Source organism: Danio aesculapii, chromosome 8 (assembly GCF_903798145.1).
Source record: "Danio aesculapii chromosome 8, fDanAes4.1, whole genome shotgun sequence".
Classification (NCBI taxonomy): Eukaryota; Metazoa; Chordata; class Actinopteri; order Cypriniformes; family Danionidae; genus Danio; species Danio aesculapii.
The window spans coordinates 14,861,481-14,876,247 of NC_079442.1; the positions used below are offsets into that span (position 1 = coordinate 14,861,481).

Here is a 14,767-nt window from a genome sequence, read left to right on the forward strand (position 1 = left end):
CTTAATAATTCTCTTTTTTACAGTAAATGCAGTATCTGCTTGTTTATCAAATAAAAATTGCAACCTAAGTATTAAAAAAATCCATGTGTTTACATTCCTTCACACGACAACGTTTTTAGTCAAAGTGAGAATTTTTTTGTGTTTTGCCTGTTCATTTACACGACAACGTTTTTGGAATTTAAAAAAAATGCATAAATCTAAAAACAGTGACTAAGGCCCTGTCCACATGGATACTCAAGTATTTTCAAAACCATTTTTCTTTACTCCGCTTACAGTGTGAGTATCAGTTTTCGCCTCATGACATCAGCGTGCATGCTGTTTCTCTTTTCTTATTGGCCAACAGAACTTTATTCTAAGGCTTTAATTGCTACCTGTTGATTTATCATGCCCTTGACAGTGCATTGTGTTTGCGTTTTCATGTGGACGAGAAAGAGAGAAAAGCTCCATTTATAAAGAAAAACACCCACGTAACTGTGGACATGACCAAAGCAAGTTTGAAAATGCCGCCATTGTTGTGTTAGTGTAAATAACCCAAAAAGTCTTTGACAATGATGACGCCACATTCATACATGTTACATTTTTAGGCAGACAACAATGGCAGAGTACCTGGTAGTGTTGTTGGTGCTTAATGCTTCATCGGCAAAAGTGTCGATTCACATTACAACAAACAGTGGAGACACATTTTATACATATACTGTAGCAAATTCTATGTCGATGGCACCTTCAACGCTTCCTTACAGGTATTCTTTAATAACACAAGGTGACAGTGCCAAAGTTCTAGCCTGGCATATGTAATATAGCATTTTTGACCATTTTTGAGAATGTAGATACAGATAGTTTTGAAAACTTTTTTAAAGCAAAACAGAAATCTTTACATTTTTGGTTACATCATTGTCATGTAAATGTAACCTAAAGCCTTGCTCACACAAAGGAATTTCAGCCATGATTTGGTCATCTGAGACAAATTTGGGAAATTCGAAATGATTTTTGAAATAGGCTAAAATCTGTGTTCTTTGATCGTTGGCTTGACATGTTCACCGACAGCTGAATAACCACTTTTAATGCTTAATTAATAAAAACAGCAGGGTGTCCATACATTGTCAGCCCCAAAACGAAATAATTTTACTAATCTTACTATGGCGGTGCAGTGGCGGAGTGGGTAGCGCTGTCACCTCACAGCAAGAAGGTCGCTGGTTCGAGCCATAAATGGGTCAGTTGGCATTTCTGAGTTTGCATGTTCTCCCCATGTTGGTGTGGGTTTCCTCCGGGTGTTCCAGTTTCCCCCACAATTCCAAAGACATGCAGTATAGGTGAATTGGCTAAGCTAAATTTTCCATAGTGTATGTGAGTGAATGAGAGTGTATGGGTGTTTTCCCAGTGATGGGTTGCAGCTGGAAGGGCATCCGCTGTACAAAACATATGCTGGATAAGTTGGCGGTTCATTCCGCTGTGGTGACCCAAGAGAATAAGCCGAAAAGAAAATGAATGAATTAATAATATTACTTTCTCCTGTATACAAATTGTGATAAACTGAACACAATTGAAGTATCTAAAGACTTATACGGATATCTGTTATATCATCTCTATATCTTATAGCATCAAATCCTCAATGTGTAATGAATGATTCTGAATAACAAACTGTAAAATGCATTTTCATAATAAATTTCACAATTATGTTATCCTGCTACTTCAATTTCAGTATAAATTCAAGCATTAAATGCCATTCCAAAGCACATTGTTTATAGCTCACATCAAGACACAGCTTGTTTCCATTGGTTATTGTCCTTTCCCTTTTCAAGAGGTGTTTCTTTAACTTTTATAAAAAATACGTGGAATAGTTCAATAGCAGTTCAGTCGTGCTGCAGCTTGCAAGTCCTGCCACATCTGTAATGGAACACTGGACGAGGTAAAACTTCTCTTTGGCCTGTCGGGACACTTCTCAAGGTGCGTGTCAGTAGGACAGCAGGCTCTGGAGGATTTTTTTTCCCACCAAAGGCATAATGACAGCTTTTTGGATTAGGCAGATGTGCTTTCTCTTGTCCTGCCGCTCACACAGACGAAAGCATTTCCACTGTCTCTTTAAGCTGGCTGAGGAGACTTGGGGTCTCCACTGAAATTCTGCATCACACGCTCTCAAACACGTCTCATGTTCCACTCAGAGAAACCACAGGTATCTCTGTTTCTAGACACAGTGCAGACACACACTGAGGCACATGCTCACACACCACAGAGAAACCACATACTGGTCGCAGCATTAGATCACACGAGACGCTCTGTCAATATATCCAACAAGTCGCAAGTCCAACCTATCATTACTGGTCTGTTACAGCAGCACGAGGGGGTTCCTTCAACTCTCGTGAAAAACACTCTCAGTGGAAACCATCATTATTTTTTCCATTGAGGAAAAAAAAAAGGACACGCTATTGTTGATTGAGGAGTAGATATAATATACAGGATATATCATATTTTATAAATTTTAATAGTAAAAACCATCCCAGTCAGAAGTTCAGAAACAGTTAGGGTGCTTTCACATCTGTGGTTCAGTTCATTTGGTCCGGAACAAGGGCAACAAATGAAACAATGTAGCATTTTTCGTTTTGGGTCCTTTTCACACCACACTGATTGCTTTGGTCCGAACCAGATGAAAAGAAACAAAATGCAATCTTGTGACAAAATCCACATTACTCATTGGCCAGATGTTATTGAACGTATTTCCTAAACTGCTTTTCGATTGGTCAGAATTAACATGGGGGAAAATGCCAATGGAATTCCCGCAAGTAAACAAACTGGCAGACACCAAATGTCGCTGCACTGGCTGATTGGATGTCTGGTCATAATATACTATATAGTTCGTACACATCACTTTAGACAAACTATACATTTCGAGAATGAAGCGCAGCTGCGGCTGGAATACAATGAATATGATGCATTGCAAATGGCAAAGGCGTTAGGAGGAGGCGTGAATTAATTAGCTAAACTGCGACATGGTCATCTTCCGGAAATATTACCAACGATCAATCAGGTCGGTTTTTTTTTTCTCACTCTCTGTTTAAAACTGTTGGTAAAGTGCTGTCAACTAATTTCTTTCCTCCAAACACCATAAGATGAGACAGCGCATCAGACTACGGCAGCTGGATTAGTTCAAAAAGGCGCAGTACTTTATGTGGTTGGGTATGTTTTAGTTCGGATCATGTTCTCACCACAAATGAACAACTCCAGAGTACTTTTGAAAGCTCACTGGGACCACCTCTTCAAGTAGGTCTCGGTACGCTTTTTTGGTCCACTTCTAGTGCACCCTCGAGTGCGATTGCTACATTCACACCTGCCCAAACGAACCGCACCAAGAGGGAAAATGAACTGTAGTGTGATTCAACCGAACTAAATAATGCAGGTGTGAAAGCACCCTTAGTTTTGCTATTTTCTTTAAAATAAGCAAATTTTGATAACCAAGGCTGCAAGAAATAAATAAATAAAGGAAAGATTCAATGTTGTTTCAAATGATAGTTATTCCTGTGATTCAAAGCTGGATTTTAATCATCATAGCTCCAGTCTTCAGTGTCACATGATCCTCCACAAATCATAATAATACGACAACTTACCAACCTAGGCTCATTCTGACAACGTACCGCTATATCCATTCCCAGGAGGTACGTTTTTTGCAGTTTTTGTTTTCGTAAATCCGCCACAGGCCACTGTGTTCGCTTTTTGAGATCCTAAATTTTTCTCACTAGTGCCATTCGTGCCTGCTGTTTCCGCATAAATCTACCAGAGGCCGCTGTCAACTGACTGACTGAATAACTGACTGACTAACTGATCGACTGACCCATCTTTCCTTAGACCCAACCAATAGTATTTTCAAATGCACCGATTGACCCGTCCACCCACTTTCCTAAACCCAACCAACAGTTTTAAAAAAGCAATCCAGAAAAAGAAAAGCCCTTGCCAGTTTTTTTTTTTTACCACGTTTTCAGATTTTACCACATTATCACCCTGTTATTTTCTTGCTTAATAGATTTTTTTTGGCATCTGTATTTGTCCTACCTGCTTTCTGGAACCGTTTTTTGCCAGACTCTAACACCATTGTTGTGGTCAACTCCTCTCTGCGGGAAAGCAATCCTTTCGAACGTAAGTGGTCAGCTGGTAAGCACGAAAAGGAATGCTGTCATACCGCCCCGTATCGTTCGTTATAAAGTGTATGGCCATACATACACTGGATGCATAATTTGCAATCTCCAGAAATGCATATAGGGCTATGTTTTTTAGAATGAGCCTGTGTTGCAACTTACTGTTCTATTAGGATCAATTATTGCTGGTACAAAATTGCTAATAATGATTCTAACAAATATCAGTGCAGAAAACATTATGTCTAGTTTCATATTATTGTGGAAACTGTGATACATTTTACTTTTAGGATTCTTTGATAAAAAAGAAATTTAAAAATAATAAATACATTTATCATGTAAAAAAAAGATAGCAAATAAAAGCCATTTTAAGCATTCTTAAGCACTGTACAAAATTATAAATTTGGTCATAATTTACTCAGCCTCTACTTGTTCCAAACCTGCTCCAGGTCCTTCTTCTGTTGAACACTAAAGAATATATTTTGAAGAATATTTAAAACCCGTAGCCATTAACTTCCATAGTATTTTCTCTACTGTGTATATAAATGGGGACTGGATTACAACATTCATCAAAATTTCTTATTTTGTGCTTAAAAAAAAAAAAATCAAATAGTAATGGAACCATTTCTTGGTAATTAATGGGAATACTTGGGTGAACTATCCCTTTAAAACTGAAGTCATCAGATCATTTTCACTCCAGTATAATCAATGATTAAGACACAAATGGTGGAAGTTTGGTTTAAATGAATCAAGAAAACAGGAGACATGGGAGTACTGCCATTTCATTCATATGTATGACTGATACAGACTATTAAATTGTTACCATGCATGAGGATGGCTATTAGGAACAATCTGATATTGAATGCAACAACTGACCAAAACTAATGAATTATTTCAGAGAATTCTTCGGCAAACATCCAGTTTAAGATGGTGAGTTTTGGAATGAGGTAATTAGTTTGCAGCTGGTCATTAGCTCATAAAATTTGTATGGTTTAACAGACCAGTTACCATCTGGTAACAGCAGTTTGTGGTGTTCAGGACAGTTTTTTTCAGAACATTAACAACATGCTTACAACAGCTAATCATCTAATTAGACTAGAAACCAGGTACCATTTCAAAACACAGACACGGACTTAAGATGGATTTTACAGTAGGCGTCTCTATAGATTCTTCTTGTCAGCCTTTCAAATTTCAGACAATCAATCTGTCAGTAAGATTAGAGAGACGAAAATAAGTTTGTGAGAATAGGACACAACTGGAGACTTCTAATCAGACATGTCCAGACAGCAATGGGGACATAAGAAGATGTTTATGTGCCACTATTTTTTTTTTCCTATAAAGATTACATAACTTTACAGCAAATGGCCGGAAATACGAAAATAGTTTGGAAGCACAAATAAGACAGATCCTATGTAAACAGATTTCAGATCCTCTCTAATGTCTGTGTTTAGTTTAAACAGTAACGTTAAGGGTTCTGTCAAAGCTAGGAGAAAAAGAGAGATGAATAGAGAGTGACATCCAGAATTTGCAACGCGAGCTTGCTATTAGTTGAAAATATCTATGTCGACCGAGGGGTGAAGTCATGATGTGGACAGACAGATTGCAGGTTTCCTGTCCATTCGCTGACTTCATCGCCAAAGGTCTGTTATTGTGGTTACTGTGTATAAACAACCACAATAAAATAAACAACCTGAATACTATTGCATCAACCCTCCGTCCTCTACAACGGAGAGACAGTTTGACGGCAGTGATGTTAATATCAGTGGTAAAATGTTTCATTCAGTAAAAATCCCTCAATTTGTGCTAATACTCTGAAAATCTTCCTAATGTTAAAACTGGATCGTCTCAACCTCTGGCTGTCCTCCCAGAATCTGTTATAAAACAAATCTAATGAGCGCTGCAATCTTCTTTTCTCCAGATAATTTCTTAAAAACCCTGCTGTCAGCTTTGCATGTTGTCCGTGCCATGGTGATAACAGGAAACATTTTGAACGTGTTTTTGGATAAAACAAAAAGATCTATACAACTTTAAGATGGTAATTTATTTTTATTTGTAGCTCTTAAAACTGCTCTATTACACAAGACTTCTCACAGAACTGATTGTCCGTGTTTGCACATTCCAGACAGATTGTCAGTTTGTGCAATGGCAGTGAACTCTTGCTTATTTTTAGTGACTCTTCATGCAGTCAACAAGTGGCTGTTTTTATGAGTCAGTCACGGAATCGTCTAAGAGATTTGATCAAACACACTGATTCAATTATTGACAAAACAAGTGACAGTTTTAATAAGCGAGTCATTAAATCCTTTACTCAGTCAAGTCATTAAAAAATATGGTTTCACTCAATGTAGTAAAGACACAATTGACTTTATATGCCAGTCAATGAATCATTTATTAGAATTTATTAAAGATTTGGTTCAAACCCATTGATGAATTCATGAATGACCTGCCAACAGTTTCATTCAGCAACAAAATAACAGCTTTTGGGTGAGTCACTAAATTATTCACCTAACTCAAAACACTTTAAGGAACAAATTTCCTGTTTTTATGAATGAGGAATTATTTATTCAAATGATTACATTTACATTTAGTCATTCAGCAGACGTTTTTGTCCAAAGCGACTTACAATTGAGGAGGTGTTCAGCGGTGAAGAGGCAATACATACCAGAAGTGCTAGTTATTTAAAGTTACTTGTTTGTGCTCAGAGAAATTAGTGCTAGAGTATGTTTTTTTGAGAGAGAAAGAAAGTACTTCTTATATGGTTTTGGTATTATTCACCGAGTTCACGTTATTCACATTCAGGTGGTCTCGGAAGTATACCCGTGTATCTGGAGTCTGAGTGGGAATCGAAAGTTCATTCCACCAGCGAGGAACACTGATTAGTAAAAAAAAAAGACCATTCATGACCAAAAAGTGACATTCTACTTGTTTTCCATTTGACAGATGACAGATATATCAATATATTGATTTATGAAATAATCACCATTATTGTGTGCTGCTCTGAAAGACAACGATTTAAAGGAACTGACTTAAATGCTAGTTAGTCATTATAACTCAGTATAACTCCGCAATAGACCTATTGTTTAAGAAATGTCAAATGCTAAAACTAAGCGTGTGTGTTGTATAAAAATTGTCCCACATTAGGAAAATATTTCAAGTAAACATCTCCATGTCCAACTAAAATTGTTTTAAGTCTGTGCATGTCTGTGGAGATCAGAGAACTTACTTGCAATGTGTAAGAAAGGTGTCAAACAAGGGCAATCTGTAACTAAATCCACCATCAGCTTTCAATTAGAGTCTCCGAAGAAGAAACATTCTAGTTATACTTTCTTAGCAAAAGTGCTCACCAAAGCCTTTGCTGCTTTGCTCTACTTCCAATGCTCACTGCATGTCCTCTTCCAGACACTCTAAGGTTGCTCGCTGTGTTTGAAACATGAGGCAAACTGCACAAAGTGGCTTCAAGTCATGAATTTACAAGGACATGTGTTGTGTCATTACAGGGCTTCAAAAACTGTGATTTATACAGTGGGTAGTTGTACTGTGAATCAGTAAATCAATGATAATTCATGTCACACCTTCTTGGTGGATGTGTTTACATGTAAAAGATGAAGATAAGAGTCTCAAGATGAGATTTGAAAAGTTTTAAGTTAACTTTTAACTTGACAGGCTCAATGACAGGATTTTATGCAACCATGAAATATATTCACGTGGCCATTGGTGTAAAGCGATTACAAATAGTCAAAGTATTGTAACGGAGTAGTTTTTCTCAGATTTTTGTAGGAATTGTACTTATTTCAAATGTGTACTTTTACTTTTACTTCATTCCATTTTTAGTGTTGTATTGGTACATTTACTGTATTATTTTCCTTCAACCTACAGTCACTACTTTATGCTTATTTTTCCTTGTCAACGATAATTGGTTAAGTAAAATAACCAGTGCCGTGATTTCTCTGCAATCAAATTGTGCATATAAAAATTGCATCCGACAGACCTTAAGACACAGTGTCTTACAATGTGGAAGCATTGCAAGTACAGTGTGGAAGCATTAAAAGTGTCCAAGAACACACAAAATCACTACACATTATGACTGTATCATCACCAAATTCTAACAAAATAAATTAATATTCATTTCTATAGTGTCTTTTACAATGATAATGACCATGATAATGACCCAAGCAGCTTAAAATAGATTAAGAATAGAGTGTAAAAGCCATAATATTTCAAATTGTGGAACATTTAAGCAATTCATGCAGGCAGGAGAGTAGTGTAGAATGTAGTTCTAATTTGAACTGCATCTGTCCATTTAGGAATAAAAGCCAATGTTTAGGTTTAGCTTTGGTTAAGTTAGATCATTATGATGCAAATGTCACTGCTGAAGGTCAATCTACTGAAGAGCAAATCCACTGATGTACCAATGAGAAAGGGCCTTAAAAATAACTAAATGCACTACAGAATGTTACGTTTTCAAATACATGCAAAAATACTATGTATTAAATCAGTGCTACGTGAGCTTTGTTTGCTGGTGCCAACTGCTTGACACTCATAGCTTGTTAGTAAGGGATCGAAGTGCATAACCTAAGTGTTAACATTTTGACACAGCTAGAATAATGCAGCTTAGGTTACACATTTCACTGTGCATGTAAACGGATCAACCTGCTTTCTGTCAGCCTATTATAGGTGCAATTTGTTCTCACATTTTAAATTTATAGTCCATGAATTGCAAGATATTTAACTTACACTTAGAAAACATCCTTAATTTGCAGAGTATGATGATTAATAAAATACACAGTGTAATACTCACTAGTCATGAGTACTTTTAGGGCTGTTTTTACTCATTCTTTGAGTAGTTTTAGAACAGATACTTTTACTCTGCTTGCACTACAATTGTTTCCAAGCAATGGTTAATTTTTATAATTGTATGATTTTTTTTTTTTTTATCATTAGAACATTTTACACCACTACATGTAGCTCATGTTTGCATAAGGGAAAAACTAAAAAAGCATAAAGCAATTAAAAAGCATAAATTGGTCATAATTTAATATCAGAGTATTGTGACCTTTGCAAGGCAAGGTTGTCCATGCCTTGCACAATGCATTTTATGTAACAGACTCTTATAATCAGAGTAATTTTTCAGTGCTTGTATGAATCAGAATGACATCAGATTTTCCATTCTCCCTTAGCGATGTTCAAGCCTGTGGCAAGGTTCAGATAACCAATTGCTATCATCAAAAACTTACTCATATGGCAGCTCACCAGAACAAACTCATGCCAGGACACCCACAATGACCAAATAATCCATTCAGCAGCATTAAACAATTTGTGTCACCCTACAACTGAGGCAGCTTCATAATTCAGTGGGATATTTGGTTTGGAGCGAGGTTGAGGTGGTTGCTCATGGCAAAAGTGGTAACTTTCTGATTAAATTGATTCAAAACTATGAAACCGATCTAATGTAGAAAAGAGAAATGTTGAGGATGAACTGATTCACTAGAACGAGCCAAGCTTGCACTCTTTATGAAAGAGAGGACATTGAGAGAGTGCTTGACTGTGATTTAAGTCCAGAAGCTCCAGTGAGGCCAAGAACGTCTAGAATATGGGACTAAAGAGCCTCATAATCCCCCCGCTGTGAGGGTCAGCCACACTCCTGTCTGCTTCTCCATCAGTGCTGGAGGAACATGGGGGCTTGCCAGACCATTTGTCCCATTGAAACCTAATCTCTTCCCAGAGGTCAAGAGCTTCCATGGCTGGGTTAGAAACAGAGGCAGCTCACTGACTCTGTAGTAATGAGCTCAATGCCGTGACTGAGGTTGAGTGAGGTGCCAGATCTTCTGTCTAGATCATTTAGGGTTGTGTTAGTTTGGTTAAACTGGGCCTTTTCAGATAGAGGGGGAATCAGACTCCCACAGGCCTTCAGAATGGAAAAATATATCCGTATATCCTTGAGATCCATCTTATAGAAAATGTGAATAGTATGAGGAAAGGCATTATTGTATGATTTTGTTGTGATGTGAATGATAAAGTATTTGCCTAACCAAAGGGGCTATTCAAAATAAGAATATCTTCATATTTTCACACAACTGAGAAAATTGTTAATCCTGAAGACATGTAACCAAGCAGCTTTCTGTTGGTCAAGTTATTTTAAATAAGATCAATATACATGTGCCAATTTATTTAAATATGTACATATTTGTTTAATGTTTAAGACTCTACATAACCCGACTTCAACACTAAATCACTTACAACACTTACTAATGCCTTGCTTCTTAGACTTTACACACCTGAAACTTGTCTATAGCACTTATTCACTGCTGCTCTTATAGCTGTATAAATTGCTTCCTTGTCCTCATTTGTAAGTCGCTTTGGATAAAAGCGTCTGCTAAATGACTAAATGTAAATGTAAATTAGTTTGTGAACGTTAGAACGACTGCTCACCGAACTACTAGAGGGGGTGAAAGATGGGATTGTATTATTCCTCTCAAAAAAGTAAATTCAGTCAGTCGGTATTTTCAGTGAAAGCTGCTGGGGAATGCAACGCCATCCCACCAACAATAAGAAGATCACTTACTTTTCATTCTTTTCAGTTTCGTGTTAAAAATTGGTTGTTGACAAATCAGCATTGTCAGCATTAGTACTGTATTCTTGACACTTATTTGTACTGTTTGTCTTTGGCGTTTTTGTCCTCTTCTGCTGCCATCAATCTGTTTTTGTTTTTTTTTTTTTTGCTTTTTTTATTGTATTTTATATATGATAGTGTATTCTATGTTCTTATGCTGTGTTTCTATTTTCTATTTTTATTCTTTAAGGGGTCTACAGATGAAAAACAGTCATTCTTGGCTAATTCTGGCACATTTTACAGTAATGTTTATTAATGTGCATTGACTCTGTAAACAAATAAACTAAACTAAATTTCTTCCTTCTCTGTCTTTCACAGGTGTGTGTGTGGTCATGGATGTTCCTGCACTAGTATGTCTGGTGTTGCTTCTGGCAAGTGGATGGTTTCCTGAAACGGAGGGCAGCCCTCAGGAGTTTGACAGCAGTGATGAAGGTCCGGAAGTTGAATTCCTGTCAACCACTCGCACACGAAGGGCCCCTGAGCCTCCTCCACAAGACAAGTGTTCCTACACGTTCATCGTACCCCAGCAGAAGGTTACGGGAGCCATCTGTGTGAACTCCAAGGAGCCCGAGGCCGTGCTGGAGAACCGCGTCAACAAGCAGGAGCTGGAACTCCTCAATTCTGAACTGCATAAGCAGAAGAGACAAATTGAGACTCTGCAGCAGCTTGTGGAAGTCGATGGTGGCATCGTCAATGAGGTGAAGCTTCTGCGCAAAGAATCCCGTAATATGAATTCCCGAGTGACACAGCTATACATGCAGCTGCTGCATGAGATCATCCGCAAGAGGGACAATGCACTAGAGTTGTCGCAATTGGAAAACAAGATCCTCAACCAGACCTCTGAGATGCTGCAGCTTACTAATCGCTATAAAGACCTGGAGCATAAGTATCAGCACCTTGCTTCACTGGCCAATAACCAGTCGGCACTCATTGCCCTTCTTGAGGCACAGTGTCAGAGGGGACCACCGGTACCCAGGGTACCTGTCCAGCCTCAGCCACAGCCTCAGCCTCAACCCCAACCTCACCCACAACCGAGACCTTCACCACCCCTTAATAAGCCCTTCCAGCCACCTACATTTAACCGCAACAACCAGATCACCAATGAGATCCAGAGTGATCAGAACCTCAAAGTACCACCCGCACCTCCACCCACCATGCCAGGGGGAACTCACAGCCCGTCCACCACAAACAAACCCTCAGGTGAATCTCAGCTTCATTCCTTCATTGGTACATATGTTTATTTATTATTCCGATATTTGTACTTCTTTAAAGGATTTAAGTTTAGCGTAGGCTATTTTCTCTGACACTATTGTGTTGAGCCTACAAAAGTGGACACATAACTTGTAAAGTTTAACGTCTTTCTGTTGTATTTGTATTTGAATGCAAATATGCATTCATTACCTCCAAAATAAAGAAAGAAAATTATAAAGAAAGAAAGAAACCCAGCCGCTCGCGACACAGACAGAGCTGTGAAGCGAGTGCTCTTTAGCCCAGTCTATCACATATATGCATCTAAACATGCATGTTTCACGCACAAACACACCTATGTGTATATAAATATGACAAAAACTTGAAAACTGAAAGTTATGCTGAGTTCAGACTGCATGATTTTCAAAGTAGTTATGTCACAGATGTTTTCACACTGCATGACTATCTGGGGTAGCATTTCGTCGCTGGTTTGTTTACACTGCAAGATGGACCAGCGACAGGGGTTTCACACTGCATGAGTTTAAAATAGGAAGAATCGCCGGCAACTTTGTCTCGGTCTGTAAACTACGTCTCACAACCAAACACACGCAAGAAGTGACAACATGATGTCATGAGGAAAGAAGCCTTTAGTAGGGTAGAACATTTACCTTTTTTGCTCACCTGGCTTTGAAGGGAATTAGTAATTTCTCAACTTTCTTTTTTTTTTTGACCCGGTTGTGGTATTGCTCAGATGACAGGTCAAATAAACACAGGTCCTCCTGACAAATTTCCACTAGTTTTTCCTTCATTTCTTGAGTCCAAATAGACTGAAAAGAAGCCCTTTTAACTTCTCCCCCGTCCTCACGCTGGCCTGCAGATACCAATACTAATGGATGATGCTTTTTTCATTGGCTGTAGGTAATTGCAGATGTTATTGTCAATCATATTTGTTGGCGATTTCTCAAAACTTGTCAGCGAGTCCATATCAGGGCTAAAATCATGCAGTGCTGCTGTGTTTTTAATAAGGTGTAAAGCTTATTATGTGTTATTGAAAAAAGCAAGGAGAACACAGAAAAGAAATATCACTTATTAAATTAAAAGTACTTAATTATTTCATGCAAGACCTTTAAATGTAAAAGGGCGATCTTAAGCAACAACAAAAAAACGACCCCTAGCCTAAAAGCTGTATTATGGAATATCTTAAACTGACCAGTAGCTTTGTTTTTTTCTTTCCCTTACATTTATATATAATAACGATAGAACGTGTGATCTTAGTTGGCTAACGGTGGTTTTTGTAAACGCCCACTGGGCAATGGGCAATGAGCTTTTCCAGACAATGGAAAAGCAATTGTTCCTTGCGCCACCTTGTGGATATTGCGTAAAGCACAATTTTTTTTTTTATGAAAACGGGGCATTTGCTTATGCAGCACTATGCGAGAAGAAACATGCATTCTCAGTGGCCACATCTGTACAATGTGACGGAAAACAAAAAAAAAAACTAAAAAGAAAGAATAAAGTAGCAAAAATAGATTATAAATTAGTTATATACAGTTGAAGTCAGAATTATTAGCCCCCCTAAATTATTAGCCCCCTGTTATTTTTCCTCCTCAATTTCTGGTTAAGGAAGAGATGATTTTTTCAGCACATTTTTAAGCATAATAGTTTTAATAACTTATTTCTGACAACTGATTTATTTTATCTTTGCCATGATGACAGCAAATAATATTTTAGTAGATATGTTTCAAGACACTTTTATACAGCTTAAAGTGACATTTAAAGGCTTAACTAGGTTAATTAGGTTAACTAGACCAGTGTTTCCCAACCCTGTTCCTGGAGGCACACCAACAGTACATATTTTGAATGTCTCCCTTTTCTGACCCATTAACTTCAGGTGTTGGAGACTTCTGGTGTTATGATAAGTTGATTCAGGTGTGTTTGGTTAGGGAGAGGTTGAAAATGTGGACTGTTGGTGTGCCTTCAGGAACAGGGTTGGGAAACACTGAACTAGACTATCAAAAAAAATAGCTTAAAGGGGCTAATCATTTTGACCTTAAAATGGTTCTTAAAAAATTAACAACTGCTTTTATTCTAGCAGGAAAAAAGACTTGCTCCAGAAGAAAAAATATTATCAGACATACTGTGAAAAATTCTTTACTCTGTTAAATATCATTTGGGAAATTTAAAAAAAAAAAGAGGCTAATAATTCTGACTTCAACTGTACATCATACCCTAACTGTCCTATATAACGTATGTAATGCGTGTGGCTTAACATTTGCCAATCAAGTGCATAGAAATTGGATCAGCTGGAGCAGGGTTTTTAATTTTCAAATCAGCTGACAGCATAGATTGACTATGAGGCCTGCCTGAACTAACCAATATATAGCTGCAATGTCAAATTCATTCAACTGTGACAAATTCAACTGTTCGCAAATTCAATTGTGTGTCAAATTTGTGAGACATCCAAAATGTGAAGGGCGGTAGGTCCCCATGATTGGAGTTGGAAACCACTGCACAAGGATCATTTTCTAGGTACATTCACTCCACCAGGAGGAACTAATGTTTGCAGGCCAATAAAGACGTGAAGCCCAGCCTTAAAAACTGATGGGTTGAGGATTTCACGGCTCGAGCTGTGCCTTTCTTGTGTGCAGTAGTATCTTGATAACATGATGGAATGCAGACATAAAAGATGTGACTGAAGAGAAAAATGTGTGCAAAAGGTATTTCTATAACTACTTTTAACTACAAAAGATATTAGTTGAAGCAAACATGCAAAGCAATGATAAGTGGTTGTTACTGGAATTACTGTATAAGGTTTGATCACTTGTATTCTCGTGTCAGTATCAGTTTC

The 14,767-nt window shown here is 37.7% G+C and overlaps 2 protein-coding genes across 3 annotated transcripts in view; one reads left to right on the forward strand and one right to left on the reverse strand.

Moving 5' to 3' along the window:
• Nucleotides 1-14,767, reverse strand: part of ralgps1 (Ral GEF with PH domain and SH3 binding motif 1) — a 218,384-nt gene that overhangs the window by 118,096 nt on the left and 85,521 nt on the right. The window lies entirely within an intron of this gene.
• angptl2b (angiopoietin-like 2b) overlaps nt 1-14,767 on the forward strand; it is a 37,184-nt gene that overhangs the window by 6,032 nt on the left and 16,385 nt on the right. For both annotated transcript variants that reach the window (XM_056463271.1, XM_056463270.1), the window contains exon 2: nt 11,050-11,931. In XM_056463271.1, coding sequence (XP_056319246.1) covers nt 11,064-11,931 — 868 coding nt within the window. In that variant the 5' untranslated portion in view covers nt 11,050-11,063. The remainder of the gene's footprint in view (nt 1-11,049; nt 11,932-14,767) is intronic.